This window comes from Apostichopus japonicus, chromosome 15 (genome assembly GCF_037975245.1).
Source record: "Apostichopus japonicus isolate 1M-3 chromosome 15, ASM3797524v1, whole genome shotgun sequence".
Taxonomy (NCBI): Eukaryota; Metazoa; Echinodermata; class Holothuroidea; order Aspidochirotida; family Stichopodidae; genus Apostichopus; species Apostichopus japonicus.
The window spans coordinates 14,411,169-14,428,952 of NC_092575.1; the positions used below are offsets into that span (position 1 = coordinate 14,411,169).

Below are 17,784 nucleotides of genomic sequence, written 5' to 3' on the forward strand. Positions count from 1 at the left end.
CCCTCTCTCCTGTAAACAGCCATGAGCTTTTTCCGCGAATTCGCGGAATACCGTGATTTCTTTTCAACCTCCGAGATTTACACCTCTCAATTTCCGTGAATTTCCAACAACGGCGTTACTGTATCATTAGATCCGTCCGAATGTTTTTCATTTCCGATGCATATCCAACCTGCAGGGGACAAAAACCCACCCACCCACCCACCCACCTACCCACCTACCTACCTAATTACCTACCTAATTACCTACCTACCTACCTACCTACCTACCTACCTACCTATACCTACCTATACCTAATAATAACATGCCTCAAAGAGACACCGGTTTCATTTCAACTTCCAAAGAAAAAATAACTTCACTGTGTTCTATTTATAAACTTTGATTGAGGAATCTTTCTACGTATATATCTATCTTTCTATATAAAGGGTAAGCTTAGGCACAAAATTAACTCTCATAACGTTAAAGATCTTTTATTCATGCGTGTTAAAAATTCTCAAATCTGATTGGCCCACTGGCGTCAGCTGACAGTGCACTTATCTATGGAAAATGCACGGTAAACTTACCGGCGAATGAATATAAGTTGCAAAAAGAAGTATCTCGGCAAGCTTAATCCGAGCTGCCTGAGCTAAGTCAAAGCAAAATGAATCAGATTAAGTATGATATGGCAGCAATCTCTCCGATGTAAACACCTCTTAGCAAACTGTGAGCAGGCAGTATCAGGGTTCGCACGTTACTTCCAAAGCCCCCCAAAAAAAACATCATGTTTTTTCTTCCAGATGGAAGAAACAGGTTCCTTCCAGTTTTCTTCCAGAAACTCAAATAGGTGATAAATTACTGTCTCAAGTTTTAGCACAATTATTTTGTGTGGTGACTCCCAAATGTAAAATCTAAGAAGTAAACAGAACTGAATTATACATGTCAATAAATTAGCCAATAAACCAGTTGAAGTGGCCCTTCTTTGGAGAATCTAGTTAGCTCAAATTCATTTTTGGACTACCCTTTACTTGAACATATCCCTTTTTGTTCTTTGCTTTCCACAACGCCCTAGCCTTTTTTTTTAAACAATTTATAAAGTTGGGGATCTTGTTTTATGTCACATGACGTCACCACGAGGGCAAACTTGTACTTCGGACAGTCACATTCACTCCTCGTCGACCAGTTCTTCATCAGTCAGTGCAGAGTACCCGCCTCACATGTCCGTGGAAGTCTTCGGAGAGGAGGACGGCGACTAAGTGTTCATACAAGGTCGGTCTTCGTCGAAGAACGAATTAGTTCCAAGAAATTGCGAAGAAGAAGATGCGGGGACGCCGTGAATACTTTCTCTTGTCATGTGTCATTGTTCATACAGGAAGGCAGGTGGTGAGCCCCTCTCTATGCTCCTATGTCATCCCTCGTCGTTACATATCGGAAGTCAGCTAGTTGTGTCAGCAGTTAAGTGGAAGTTGTTTTCTTTTGAGTGGCAGTGAAGACATTTGTGAGGAGTGGGTAAACCGGGGTATCGCTCCTAGTCCATAGCTATCAAATCTCTATCAAGTGCCATCTGATACCTTTATCTTCTCTACTCATTTTGGTTTAATCCAGAGTTTTATGATCAGTTTTGGTTAAACACTATGCTAGCTGTGTGCCCCTACCTCCCACAAACCCCCCCCCCCCCGACCCTCCCTCCCCACCTTTGGTTTCCTTAGTAGTTGATTGTGCAATATATGCTTTGGTCAGACAAAAATATTTTCAATAGAATAGGCCAAGTATGCACTATCGATCCTAATAACATGTTTCATCTAGAGTAAATCGGCAGGGTTTAACTACCTCTAAGTCTCAGTACAGCTGATATGGCTCCTTAGCTTGAATGCATTACTGAAGACCAAGGCTTCTAGACACATTTAGCTTTAGAAAGTTTGCATTCATGTGATACCTCCCATTAATTAGTTTGATCTCCTGTAATATCAGTATTAAAGAATTCATACTAGACACATTTATTCAACTCTATGAAATCTCTCCTGTTTTGACCATCTGGTACTGATTCTTTGTTAACTGTTAAGTGACATCGCCACACCGGGATCATTTCTAGCATCACCGCACAATTTTTGCCCACACTCCCTGCCTTCAATGATTATAAAGACAACTAAAAAAAAATTGTTTTTCTTAGGATAAAGCTGACATCTCCATATGAGGTATGGTTTACTAACCAATAACTCCAAGTTGAACTAACCTAGTACTTTTGATGAGGTAGTTGGCACAAGACACTTTTGATTACCTACTAAAGACTTACGAGATCTATTATTAGCAGTATTTTATTATTATTTGTCTGGCTGTTCTGTGTTTGTCTGTATAGGTTCATTGTTACCACAGTTGTACCATTTCTGTGAAACGAATACTTCTTTTCAAAACCGTACTCATTCAACTGCAACGATACAGACAACAATTTCTATGGTTTTCCATGGAGTAGTCCAAAAACGTTGATTACTTGGCTTTGTAAGAATTGATAAAGATTGGTACAGAACTTCTAAAGTTTTATGCCAGATCTGCACAAAGTTAAGGCCATTGAAAGCAATGAATCTTTTAAACCTTCAGTTTTTAACGTGTGGTATTTATAAATCCATATAAAGGTAATATTTATTACTTTGGCTGTTTTTTCTCTGGTTGTGAGGGACCTGTTTACCAGATATAGGAATGCTATACATTTAAAGTGTATTGTTGTGGAAGCCAGTTTTATCTGGTTTTCTTTTATTGATGTAGCAAGGTATCTGTTTTGACCTCAAGTCATATCTTTGGTCAATTTATAATCATGACTCACATTCCCACTTTATTTTAGTTTTAAATTTAATTTCAAAATGAACATGAATTACAGTTCTATGTACCTTGTTATATGTATAGCCCAAAACCATGCATTTCCCATCACTACATGTTAATGAAAGCATTTCTCACCCAATCTGGTAAACAGATTTCATTTAGTCTGATTTTTACCTCTCTTCCCACATCCCACATTAATGATATTGGTTCTCACATGTTCTGGTGTGTATTGTTACAGGTGAAGGCTGTTCCCAGCATCAGTTCAGTACAACTATTGTGTCCCCTGTTCTATCTTTGCCTGTGTTGCCTCATCTCACGTTTGATGATAATTATTCTCACTGGCTCTGGTATGTCATCTGGTATTTCGTCGATTCCTTTAAATGAATTTCGATCGTCACTAAGTGCGTAAGTCTATAGTTGCCCTTGGAATTGGAATTAAAATTAACAAATTTGTTTATTTCATCTACTCTGCCAGGAAACATATTACTTTTTTTTTCTTTTCTTCTTTTTAACCTTTTAGGAGTAACAGGATGGTGGAAAAATTTTCAGACAAAGTTAACCTAATAAAACAAAACCCATAGGCATGTATCGCAGTATGAAGGTAGTGTACCACCCAGTTTGGAAACTATAACATACACAATTTGCTCTTGAATGAACATTCTCATTTTTTTGTTTGTTAGTCATGACTATCATGAACTGGTATCTGGCTTCATAACATCAGTATTGGCAGGAACATGTTTTTATTGCCAGAAATGTATTTCCAATTCTCAGAGGTGGTTTTTATTACAGTCACTCATACATTATAACTAGGTATTATAAGCGATTATAGCTTGTTGGAATCATGATGGAGCTCCACATCTCTCCTTCTCTCTGGATGATAAATTCAGTGGCGTAGGAAGGTACTTTTGAGTGGAGGGGCTGAAGACTGATGGCCAGCCTGGGAGAGGGGTCTAAGGGGAGGGGGTGTCCCCCTCCCCTTTGGATTTTTTTGCATTTCCAGGTGGCCTCAGATGCAATTTGGTGCAATATAGCACACTTCAACACCCACTCCATTTTGTAAACTTAATTTTGTATTTTCACCTGGCCTTAGATGCAATTTGGTGCTCCAAATGAGATTTTTTTCTCATTTGGAAATGAAAAAGGGGTTTTCTGACTTGCGAACCGGGGGGGGGGGCGGAATGATACTTCCGCCCCTCACATTTTTCACTGGGGGGGGGGGGGCTGGCGCCCCCCCAGCCCCCCGGTTCCTACGCCCTTGGATAAATTCATGCATGAACGGTTACTGTTTGTGATGGCCACTATACCTGCCAGTACAGCTCTCGTTGTCTGGTTTATCATTTCTAACCAATACTTATTAAGCAGTATTTATAAGTCCTGAACCAATTATTAGTTGGCTTGGAGCCCAAAAAATTTGTTTTTCTCAGACTGTTATGTATTTAGACAATAAAAGTAAATAACTGGCTTATTTCAAGAAATTGTATAGACTGAATTTACTGACGGCCCTAAAGAATTTTTTTTTTAAACAATGGTGTTTTTCGTTTATGTGCTAGAAGTACAGTATAAGCTGTATGATAATGGTAGGCTATCCAAATTGTAGTTTTATGAAGAAACTTTATGGTTTATGTTGGGCTTGGAAAATTTACGGTTAGAAGGACCATTTGAGAATGATTCATTACTTGTAAAATGTGGAAAAGTTAGTTTCTTCGATAGTTTACCTTCTGAGCATAGAATATTGTTAATTTAAGCTGTTTACAGTTGTAACAGTAAACATAATGCATATTAGGACATCAGCACCTCTTTTTAGTTTTCAAGGCTGCATAGTAGGCCTATGATTAATATGCAATACATTTCATAAGCCCTTCACTCGAGGATTTTACACTTGCCTGTACGTACTTGATAATCATTAAGTACGTACGTAGTATTATTACGTACGTAATAAAACAATTGTTTTACCATATCCTCTCTAGAGCTTCGTAATCTTACGACTAGCACTACAAAGAGCAAAAAGCAAATTTGGTTAGATTAATACAAGGCTGTTTGTGTAGCTATTGCCAGTACACGTGATGGTGGTGTGTGCGTGTATGTGTGTTTCTGTGTATGTTTTAGCGCCTAATTTATTATTTTGGTTGATCTTTAGAAACAGTGGGTCAGACCATTGAGAAAATAATATTAAACATGTTAAACCTAATTTTTCCTTACCGTATGTTTTTATTAATTTTTGGAAATAGTTGACATTTATATAAGTTAATACCAACACCTTTTAAGGAATAATTCAGGCCAGATTTTGAAAAAGATCCGGCCAAATTTTGAAAAAGATCCGGCCGATAATTGCTCACTATCCGGATAGTCCGGCCGGACCGGATATCCGGTGCATCCCTATTGCAGACGTAGACCTGGTTACTGCATACACAGTATTGCTCATACGTGTATTTACACACTGCACAGTGCTTACTGAAATCTCTGAAAAGGCATCTTTATGGACCAAACATGATAATTGCATAGAATTCTGTTGTGGTTTACATTGTGACGACTATAAAAAGTATCATTTTGGTATGAAAAAAATATCTTCTCTCACTTAAGGTGGCATACTCCTATTAGAGTCTATATCAATCCGCTCGATTGTTCTCCTATATCAGGAAAAGTGCCAAAAAGCAGCGGGAGAACATCTTTTTTGACCTGTTATCAATCATAATCTAGTTTTTTGTGGTTTGCATGTTGAAGAGCATGAATGGAAGTACATGTGGTGAGAAAATTGGGTCAATTGAGGCAGTTTTAGACCCCTTTAGGCTTCCCAGGAGCAGCGTAGGAAAATTGTTTACCACTGAGTGATTACAAGTGACGAAAACTTCCGGCACGAATAGCAAAAAATCTACATGGTCATGATACAGAAAATTGTTAATGCCATGAAAGGCCAACTTGTCAGCTATCCGGTGGTAGGTAGCATTTAGCAAGTGAAAACTTCTATCTAGACTTAGAGACCACATTACTTTTGTGATTTAGTGTGTAAGTCAATGGGGCTTTTAATGGGCGTATGCTACCTTGAATATAAGGAACAATCTGTGATATACAGTGCTCATTAGGCAATCAGTGAAATAACCACAGTACGTAAAGACATACATAAGTTGTGGCGGAATGGTTAGGGCACTGAACACATGATTCCATGATCGTGGGTTCATGTACCAACCTGGTCGATACGTATGTATCTTTAATGAAGACACTTAATCTCAATTGCCTCTCTTTACTCAGGTGTATAGGGTACCCTGGGACTCTGGGAGGTAATTCAAAAATATAGCATTTGCACCCACCGCGTTATTGCTGCAATGATATGGGATGTCCCCTGGGGAACATATAGATGTTGCTCAGCAAGTCAGCATAGTGAGCATAATGTCTGATACCAAGGACCATAGATATTGTTCCGTAAATACTGTGCCAATGTTGTAATATAAATGGCTAATTTACATTACATTTACAGAGTGTGGCTAGCACAAATGTTACATACTTAACCAAATATCTTTTGACCTTTGTTACTTTACCAAAACTGTATGTCATTGATTTACAGAAAAACTGTGGTGAGTCATAAACCAAACTTATGACAATTAATTTCTCAGCAGAAATTGTAGCATATACGTACACATAATCAAGGGCGGCGGAACCGGGGGGCACAGGGGGCACGTGCCCCCCACTTTTCCTCAGGTTAAAAATGTGCCCTTTTTCTACATTAAAATTTCTAAATAAAATAAAGAGTTTACAAAGCGAAACCCACGTCTACTGAAATATTTCGGGAAGTTTTATATGTTTACTACCATAGGCGTAGGAGCCCAATTTGATTTGGGGGGGCTGTAACACTTGCCCGAAGAATATTACCCAAATTTTTCGCGCGCTCCGCACGCGTTCAATATGTTAATGTGCACATCATATAGGCAAGCATCGGATATTACATCGCATGCCAATAATATACAATCATTTGCCGTGTTATTACCCTTCTATATTGGTTAGAATTATTGGGAAAGTCATTACAACAATCATGATCATAATAATATCAGTATAACGATTGAAAAACACATAGCAAATTATTTTTCTTTCAGTAGGTGCCCGAAAATTTCTCAGCATATTGCCCGAATTTTCACAAAAATTTTTGGTTGGGGGGCCCCCCGCCTCCTACGCCTATGTTTACTACCACAAGGCTTCTAACATTCTGGTGGGTGCCATTATGCATATTCAATTTGCCCAAAAAATCCTAGTGTATTTCCAAAAATGCATTGCTATATTACATTGTGACTTTGTAATAAGCAGAAGCCATTTATAGCCTACTATAAATAATGAGTATAGTTTTAATATCCCATAACCTACCCCATCCTTTCGTATTTTGACATATTTCATTTGCTTTCATGCATGTATCGATAGTTGGGACTTGGACTTGATAATGATTTCACCTCATTTTGTCTCGAAAGAAAACTTGTTCCTTGTTTCCCAATTTGCACATTGGATATTGCAGTGCTAGTATGCATTGTTTCCTTAAGGGGGGGGGGGAGGGGGCGTTGATGCAGTGATGCAGTGATGCAGTGATGTGTATACGCAAATAAGATGTCTCCTACCTCTCCTCTCCCCCTGTTGGTTTCTTTCTTTCATTCTTCTCTCCATCCCGTGTCTACCAATCCCCTTATATCTATCTCTTTGTGTTCACCATGCTCATTACCCTGTCTGTATTCTGTTCGTGTTTTTGTCCCTTCTGTCACTGTTACTGTTACTCTTTGAAGAAGATCCTGCTAGGATCGAAACGTCAGGCCAACTTAAGTTTACACATTCTCCTACACAGGCTCTCTAGTGGATAAGCAGTTTGCTAACGTTTTTGTTAAATTTAATTTTAATATTATCTTTTGTCAAAATGACCCTTGAAACCTCCTGGTTCCTCAGCCCAAGTATAAATTGAAATATGTGGTACTTATATACAGTGGGATGGAAGAGGTTTGTTCTAAGGAGAAGGAATTATTCGTATACTACACAGTGAAATTGAAGTGCTCAATACGCAGTCTGGAACATATAATACCACATTGGGTATTTTTACAACGACACTTTGAAAACAGAACCTCTACCTTCCCCACCCACACATTCGACTGGCCCCTGGCGCATTGACCTTCGATGCATAGGGAAATTTTTATGGAATTTATATCGAATCCCCGGAAGTTGTTGGAGAGTCTCTCCTTCCAACATTTCAGGCACAAAAACACATTTCTGAGAATATTAATAATCACTGCTGAACAACATATCTCTCCGCAAAGTCTGAAGCTTGAATTTGCTTCGAGTGAATAAAACATTCAAGGAAACTCATATATAATATATTTGACCATGATATATTGCTTACAATGGGCGACATATGCCATTGGCTAGCTAAATTAAACATTGATGAAAACAATAACCCCAATTACCATGTTTCTTTAAACTTTGTTTGCACAAGATGGCACATAATATGCAGTTCGGTTAAATGGTGTACGTAGCTACAAAGTAAAAACTTGAAGTCATGGGTCACCCTATATGAACCCAATGATAGGCTCTAGTGAGCACTGACTGTAACTAGAATAGATATTTACTACTAGATCTAGATGATGATCTCTCAAGAGGTTTCAGGTAATCCTTGTTCTGTCGACGCTTTTACCACAAAATGCTTGAGAGAAAGAGAAATTCAATTTCTATGGAATTTTTTATCAAATCCCCGGAAGTTGTTGGAGAGTCTTATTCTCTCCTACCAACATTTCAGACACAAAAACACATTTCTGAGAAGATTAATAAGCACTGCTGAACAACAAATCTCTCCGCAAAGTCTGAAGCTTGAATTTGCTTCGAGTAAGTAAAACATTCAAGGAAACTCATGTATAATATATTTGACCATGATATATTGATTACAATGGGCGATATATGCCATTGGCTAGCTAAATTAAACATTGATTTGATTTGATTTGATTTGATTTGATTTTATTCGGCAAGATATCAATCTTCATCTGCATACAAACAAAAAATTGCACATAAAGATAAACATTTAAAATACAAGAAGGGAATAAACTTAAATGCATCGAAAAGAAGATAACATGCCAAGGATAACCCTTTAAGCTAAAAGCTTATTTCCAAAGGGGTCCTTAAAACCAATAAAATACAAAAGATAAGAAATAAACTATTAAAACAACTAAAACATGCATACAAACACTGTAAAAAAGAAAGATATTTACAAGCTAGACATTCATATGATTTAAAAGGTAGGCTTTGGCATCTTTTTTAAAATTGTATTTCAGCAGGATGGATTTTATGTTTTCAGGTAGCCTGTTCCAGTTTTTAATTGCATTGTAATAAAAAGACCCAGCACAGTGCGTTTTAATTTTGGGAAGTTGAAAATTAAAACTACTACCTCTTGTGTTATGGTTATGAACACTATTTACTCTAATAAAACTCTCCCTCATATAGACTGGAGAGGTACCATGGAAAACATTAAAAACATGATTAAGACGAAGCTGTTCAGCCCTAGTGTTGATGTTCAAAATACCAAGAGTTTTAAAGTCAGCATGGTTAATGTGGTAATAAAAATCTTTACCCAGAATGAATCTGACAACTTTGTTCTGGGCACATTGTAATCTACGAGCGTGGTACTTAGAAATACCTCCATACCAAGATGAGATGGAATAATCAAACAGACAAAGAACAAGGGCTGTACAGATGGTCTTTTTCATATTTTGATTAAAATAATTAGCTTGCCTGTAGAGGAATTTGAGTCGAGAATTTGTTTTACTAATAATGCCAAGAACAATTTGTTCGCCATCAAGGTATTGGTTTAATTCCAGACCGAGGTAAACAACAGAATGTTTGGCCTTAATCAGTTGACCATCACAAATAATTGAGAAGTCAGTATACTGACCAAGTTTACGTTTGGTCCCAAACAAAATCAACTCGGTCTTACCCATGTGTAACGACAATTTGTTTTCAATGAGCCATTTATTGCCACTCTCCAGGTTAGAAGAAAGATTTTTTTTAATATTGTTAGGATCTTTGTCAGAGTAAATTAAAGCACTGTCATCGGCATATTGTAAAAGCAAGCAATTGATGGAGTTAGGCATATCATTTACATAGCAAAGAAATAAAATGGGGCCCAATATACTGCCTTGAGGCACCCCGCAAGTGATGGTCAGAGGATCAGATTCAACTCTATTTATGCTAACAACTTGCCGTCTACCAGAAAGATAAGATTGGAACCAGTCAATTGATGTACTGTGGACACCCATTGCGGACAGCTTATTACACAAAATTTGATGGTCTACACTGTCGAACGCCTTCTGGATATCCAATAAGATCATGCCGGTATAATTACCAGCGGCAGTTTGTTTCCTGATATGATCTTGCAGATGAATAAGGCAAGTGTCGGTTGAGTATGATCCTCTAAAACCAGATTGGAATTGGTAAATGAGATTATTGTTAACCAGATAATCGTTCAGTTGATGGAAAACAGCTTTCTCTAAGAATTTTGACACAACAGAGAGGATGCTCACTGGTCTATAGTTTCCAGCTTCAAGCTTACTCTTCTTTTTATGAAGAGGAATGACTTTTGCGATTTTCATGTCATGAGGAACAACACCACATCTTAAAGAAGCATTAATAATATGTGTGATGGGGCCTGTAATAGCCTCAGCAGCATCTTTAATAAAACGCCCTGGGATACCATCGAGACCAGTACTTTTACTTACTTTTACTTGATGAAAACAATAACCCCAATTACCATGTTTCTTTAAACTTGTTTGCACAAGATGGCACATAATATGCAGTTCGGTTAAATGGTGTACGTAGCTACAAAGTAAACACTTTTGGAAATCTGAAGAAGAAGAATTCTGTTGAATATAATTTTCAAATAGTTTTTCACAATTGAATCCTAATAAATGACTACGCTATGTGGGACTTGAAGCATGCAGGAATTAACAAGGGCCGTGCTATGTTAAACTGTGCTTGTTCGGATGTACAGATAACTCTGGACAATTGACTGGCCAAAGGTAAACCTCACTCCTGTGCAGAAATTGTTTCGATGCCAAAGAGCTTTCGCCAATATTCCGTCACGTAAATCTGATCAGGATCATACTTCGCTCTCAGTGCTAGCCAGTCATCCATTTTGGGGTACGACTTCTTCAGAAAGGCAGCACCATACTCTACGCCTCCGTAGGTGCCGCCGCTGTACGGAAGATATTTGCCCCAGTGAAGGCGAACTCCGTCAACCTTCATCAGAGCCTTCCAAAAATGATTGTAGTACTCCCTTACGCCTTTTCCTTCTACTCCTTGATGATAAAACCAAAAAGGGTCGAAACGAAATACATTACGATTATAAGCTGGGCTCATCCAAAATGGAGACCTTTTGCCAGCGTAGAGCTCGCAGGCGTAATTGCCGGCAACTTGCTGGTCTTCGTACAATTTCTTGAGAATATTTAAGACGTTCTCTGTCTCTTCCATCGGAAACCATAGCTCGGTGAATTCGGTTTTGAAAATAGTATCGGTAGGCGCTTGGTCATCCATCGGTATCGTTTTGTACCACACATCATTAAATGGGGTAGGTTTTTCCTTTACAAATATCTTCAGGGTATCCCCAATAAATTTATATGTGTCCTCACCAGGCACATGGGTAAGAAGCCAATGCATGGTTCGCAAGGCCATCGCCGCTGCTCCGGCAACCCAAGGGTTCCCTACAACATCCTTGTAGGGTTCGATCTTTGTTGACTCGCTTCTTTTACCTGACCATTCTGTGACTTTTTGCGCGTACTTTTGAGGGAACCACATCAGACGGAAGTACTCAGTATTCTCGAGAGTCTCTTGTAATTTACTAGTTCCTGTGTTTTTATTAACAGCCAGAACGGATTCCGCTACGCTGACTGTTTTTTCAACCCCTCCTACATTGAAACTTGGTGTTTTAACTTCCAATACCATGTAAGTTATGACACCGAAGAGACCCAAAGATACTCCGACCGCGTTGAACAGGTCTGTACCCCTCTCCGCCACCTGTGACTGACCCTTCCCATCAATGAAATGGATTTCTTTTATGATATCCTCAAATCCATGAGCCACACTTCCTCCAGCTGAGCCAGTCATCGTAAAACCAGCAATGGATTGTTGCGTGATTCCGCCAAGTATCGGTATAGCACAGTTGATGTTTGCTAATTGAACATTAACGGAGTTAGCCCAAGTAGAATCCATGTCAAGTGGATTTTTACCGAGGTAGCAGCCTCCCCCGACTTTCACAATCTTTGTATCACCTTGCTCGGACAGGACGGTGAATGATCGCAACTCCCCGCCGAGCCTAATAAGCCTTTCATTCGGCGTAAGCACTGTGTCACCAATTGCAGGACCTATCGAATGCGCAGAACCGACAACACGAACTATTTTCTTGCCTTCGCGAGCGGACTTGATCACATTTTTTAGCTCATCTTCATTATTAACCAATTCTGGAACCGTGGGGCCTATTGGTGGCGACTCCGTAGCCAGAAAAAAGTTATACAATTGTCCTCTTCCATCGTTGGGTAATGCCGTCATTTCCGCGTTCCTCTTGTTTTGGTCGTTCGTGTCGGGTTGATTGCTTGATTCCCGTTTATTCACACCTATTAATTGACTGATCCTAGGTCCCTTGATCTGTTGAATGTTGAATGAATAATTAAACTTAGCGATCACAGCAATATACAGGAAAACACAATTTATTTTTTAAGAAAATACTACGGATAAATTGATGTATTTATAACAGTAGTTGATATCGGATCGCATAATATGCGAAAATCGCCCAGAATGGAAGGAAGGTGTATGTAGTCCGAGAATGTCAGTTTAAATTAAACCAAAATGATATTGTAACGTGAATGGTCTTTATACTCCTCCGTAGTAAGCTGTGCACATAGCTACATAGCCGGCCATGTCATGAATATTCATATAGTCTATTTGGGATGTATTTTTGGAGGGTTAAATGTTAATAGATGGGTTTTAAAGTCTAATTAAGAGAGCTATGGATTTCGTTAATTAATATTATCATTAAGTTAAATGTCTACGAAATATCTGCATATGTTTGGGGGTATAATGCTGTTGTTATTGTTTAAATAAATATTTAAAGGGATTGTACTTCACATGTTGTATTGTACTATTAAATATTATATATACCAGAGTGAAAGATAGAATTAATGACTAATTTTTTTTCTCTTAAATACACACTCTAAATTATATTGTTTTCTTGTTCGCTTCTCGGCCTTTTGGCTAAGATCATGTGTAGTATCTGTTCCCTTAGGGAATGGTGATACACACCTGACGATGATCACACAGTCACAGTCCCGATGCAAGGGGACTGGGGCTGAGAGCGGATCAGTCGTTTGGTAGTTTGGTTTTCGTGCCCAGGTTCTTTCCTGGGTGACTTTTTCTTAAAAAGTATTGTTTTCTTGTTTCTATTTGCAACCTGTGTTGATCTCTATTTACCTTGTTAACTGATCCACAGGCTAGCAACGCCTCAACTGAGGGCCTGACAGCTCTTCTGAAGATATAACTGGTGGCAAGCGGTGGGATTCTGAATTCCTGCAAAAGAGCACGAAATCAGAACTTTGGATTTCGGAATAAATTTCTGTATGCTGGTACTACAAGGGAGTAGCTGTCTGGTGGAACAACGAACTCTGATGGTTCTTACAGAAAAGACTGGGTCTCCCACAGAAAAGACTCTTGCTCTCCAATAAGGGAATCTGATTATTCTTACAGAAAATACTCTGGCTCTCCATGCTGAGAGACAAATTAAGTGGAGAAAACAAGTGGAATTTTCTGGCAGATCTTGGGAAGAAAGTGCATGCAGTCTGGCAAAACTAGAGCTAAAACCGCTGATAGAGGATATTTCTAGCATCTGTAGGAAGAATATTCTGTCTCGTCGGATTATTCCTGAAAGAACAAAGAAAACACTTTACATACACCAACTATGTCAGAGGCACATCCAGTGAACACTGGCTGCTAATGGACGAATGTACGTCACCTATGAGCTCACAGCCATCTCAAGAAATCCATTCCAGATCTAAGGAAGAAAGACATCAGACCAACCCCTCCCTGAACACAGACTGCGACCAAAAGGATATGAATCAATCCCTATACTACACTCCATACCAGAGAGGAAGTCGTGGATACGCGCCCAGATCCAACAATCAGTTAAGGTACCCCCAACCATCCGGAGCTCGTTTAACTGCGAACATTCCGACATATGACGAATCAACCCCCTGGAAAGACTTTCTCGTTCAATTTTAGATAGTCTCGAAACTCCATGGCTGGAACCCACATTCGATGGAATTGAACCTGGTAGCAGATCTCAGAGGGCCAGCTAAAGCGCTATTGGCCGATCTTCCTAAAGAATATAGGAGAAATTACCAGGCTCTAACAGTAGCATTAAAGCAGAGGTTTGCTCCAGGAAATCAATGGGAACTGCAAAAAGCCCTACTCCGGAACAAAAGCCGTAAAACGTCAGAGAGTCTACCAGAATTGGTACAAGATCTACATAGACTAGCAGTTAAGGCCTATCCCGATGCTCCCGGCTCCATGCATGATGCATTGGCGAAAGATTAGTTTGTTGACTGCTTGCAAGACCCAGATACCAGATGGCAGGTTTACCAATCTAGGCCTGCAATCCTACAGAAAGCTGTTACTATTGCAGTTGAAATGGAGGCTTTTACCAATGCAGAGCAGAAGAAAGGGGCTGTAAGAAAGCATGTTCGATCCGTGACTTCCAGCAAAACTGTGACTTCCGGCGAATCTGGTTAGACAAAAAACCGTCATCTCACTCAGCAGAGTGAGATGACAAGCACCCTCATCGAAGCAATTAGGAGCAGCTTAACAAGAATAACGTCAAATTGTCATTTCTCGTAGACACCGGGGCAGATGTCACTATCGTACGGCCAGGTGCCTACAATGCCAGTTCTGAAGAGTTAAGGCCGAAGTTGCAAAAATCTTCAGTGCAAGTGGGAATGGCAAATGAACAGCCCTTAGGCTATGACGGCTTCGCAACTTTCTCGCTGATTATCAAAGAAAAGTTGGTCCAATACGAAGTATGGGTATCGGACATCGAGACTGAAGGAACCCTGGGAATGGATTTCTTGCGGGACTATAACTTATAGATTGAGGCTGGTAGCGGAAAGGTGGCAATTGGAGAGCAAACCTCCGGGAATGTGGAGCAAGTTGAAGTGTCCTGCTGCCTCATAAGGATTGCCGAGAATGTCATGATTGCTCCTGGCTGTGAAACAGTTGTACCGGGATCCCTGGAAAAGAAATCCAATGGAATTGCCGTTGTAGAGTTGCTGCCGAGGTTTCTTGAGAAACATGGAATGATAGTAGCTCGAGCGGTGGTTGATGCCTCGATGTCAATTGTCCCTGTAAGGGTGCTGAACCGGACGGACCAACACAAGACGATCTATGAGGGTACAAAATGTTGCCACCAGTGTGAACCTGTCAAGGAGATCTCCTGCCGAATGATTAACACTAGTACTGAAGAAATGTTCCTGAGAAGCGACGGAAGTCCCACATGAGATTCATGCCGACTTGAAGGACCCTCTAGATAGGAGCACGAATTTGCTTGAACAACGGCAGAGAGATCAAGATATGAACTATTATATGCCTACAGAGACACTTTTGCTACTACTTCAATAGATATCGGAAAGACGAATCTGGTGAAACATAAAATCAACACCGGGACAGAACGACCAATAAGACAAACTGCTAGAAGGTTAGCAAATCATCAGCGAGACAAAGAACAGGCGGAGGCACAGCGCATGTTAGAGGGAGGCATTATTCACCCTTCATCCAGTCTCTGGTCTTCACCAACAGTCTTAGTAATAAGGAAAGATGGCAGTAATCGATTCTGCGTGGACTACCGACGTCTCAACGATATCTCAATCAAAGATTCATACCTCGTTCCAAGGATTGACAACGGCCTGGACGCATTATCCGGGGCTAAATGGTTTTCGACCTTGGATATGAAGAGCTGGTACTGGCAAGTGGAAATGGACCCACAGGCTAGCAACGCTTTAAATGGGGTCTGACAGTGCTTCGAAAGATACAGGACTCTTGACTTTGCCAAGGAGCTCGGAACGCAACAATATCAATTAAAGAATGGTGTTACATTTTGAAAAAAGTGAGCCCTATATATATATATATATATATATATATATATATATATATCTGGACATACAATCAGCGTCTATATATAGCATAGTGGTTAGGGTTTAGGGTAAAGCGGGAGACCTGGGTTCGAATCCCGGTGGAGGCTGGAAGCCTTTCATTGTTCTGGATTTTTCAACTCACTACGATTTCAATAATATATATATATATATATATATATATATATATATATATATATATATATATATACATATATATATATATATATATATATATATATATATATATATATATATATATATATATATATTTATATAATTGAAATGGTGTATAGACCCAAATGTTTAAAACAAGAAACAGACGAGTTTTCCATTTCAATTTGATAATATACCAGTTAGGTCTAGTTATTAAATTAAGTTTAGTAATTAATTCATAATGAAAACATAGAAAGTTAAAAGACAAGAAAGTAAGATATATTGGAAAGATAAAATAAAAAAAAAATAATATAGAAGGAGTGTTACGGGAACAAGCGAGGAAACAACACGATAAATTAACTGTAATGTGAACTCTTAGGACGTCGGTGCAAATTCCGTTGACCAGTGTTTACAGTGAAACATTGGTTATCTATAGATCGTTTGTGGAAAGTTTTTAATTAAGAAGAAAAGTAGCTTTTTTTCCTTCAAAATAACCTTGTCTCATACAGGACGTTTTAATTCCAAAAAATTGTCATAATTTTTCCATCAACCTGACCCGAATTGCTTAATTGATATCTTAGTAAACTCCAATCAACGCAGATTCACAGCGTAGGGATATAGTGAACTACAAAATCATATGTCGACATACCTTTCGATTCGTTCGATGCTCTGGTTCTTTGACGGTTGATTCTAGAATTAACGCTTTCGAAAGCCGCACCACTTAGTTTTATACAGCGCACAGCTCTAGCCTAGTGGCGGTCCATTTGTCTACTAGAGGGAGTTTTACTACAATAGCAAGGTTGAATGGTTTTGAGAGGGTAGTTTGGGTGTAATGCAAGATTAAAAACAAAATTAGAAATTCAAACACTGCCCAACCGTGTGAAGATAAACAGACTGAACGGAACTGAACAATATGGAATGGTTGAAATCAATGTTCTTTTAAATTAATTAACGCTACTATTTCTTTAAGTAAGTAGGCCATTAAAAAAAATAAACGACAAACTACAACACCAAAATGCTGTTTGGTCATTTTCCTCCAGCGAATGACATTTGACAAAAGCTATATGTGTAACCTTTTTGTGTTTTAAACGTCAAACTTGCAACGTGGGCGAGAAATAACATCATGTGATTGAAAAATCAAGGGCAGTCCTGTTCGTATATTATTAGACCATGACAGATAGCAATTGACGATCAGTATGTGGTTAACTATGATCAGTGTTTGTGATCAGTGTTTGTGATCAGTGTTTGTGATCAGTGTTTGTGATCAGTGTTTGTGATCAGTGTTTGTGATCAGTGTTTGTGATCAGTGTTTGTGATCAGTGTTTGTGATCGATGTTTATGATCATTGTCTATGATCACTGTTTAAGATCACCGTTTATTTTTAACTTAGTACTACTCAATCCAAGTTTCGTTTCGAACTGCTTGATATACTTATGCACTTCGGATTTACTGTATAAAATAGCTATAAAAATACATAAATTCACTTAATGGGACCCATGTATATCCTGACGGTAGAATCTTTAGGTGTGAAAATGACATTTTTGTTCTTGATAAGCCGTTCGGGATGTCTTTATTAAAGTCTTCGTAGATTTACCGTGTCAGTTTTCACAAGTATAATCCATCGTTAGTTATGTCACCCCTTCCCCACTTCCTTTATAGACACCACTGG

The 17,784-nt window shown here is 39.0% G+C and overlaps 1 protein-coding gene and 1 pseudogene across 1 annotated transcript; one reads left to right on the top strand and one right to left on the bottom strand.

The window, feature by feature from the left end:
* Window positions 1–10,523: 10,523 nt before the first annotated feature.
* Window positions 10,524–16,968, bottom strand: LOC139981295 (L-gulono-1,4-lactone dehydrogenase-like). The gene is made up of 3 exons (XM_071993556.1): window positions 16,765–16,968; window positions 13,255–13,350; window positions 10,524–12,432 (listed from the first exon to the last, which is right to left on the bottom strand). Exon 3 carries the CDS (start codon window positions 12,334–12,336, stop codon window positions 10,819–10,821), a length of 1,518 nt encoding a protein of 505 aa, XP_071849657.1. The 5' UTR covers window positions 12,337–12,432; window positions 13,255–13,350; window positions 16,765–16,968; the 3' UTR covers window positions 10,524–10,818.
* On the top strand, window positions 13,019–13,249 carry LOC139981705 (U2 spliceosomal RNA; annotated as a pseudogene).
* Window positions 16,969–17,784: the final 816 nt, after the last annotated feature.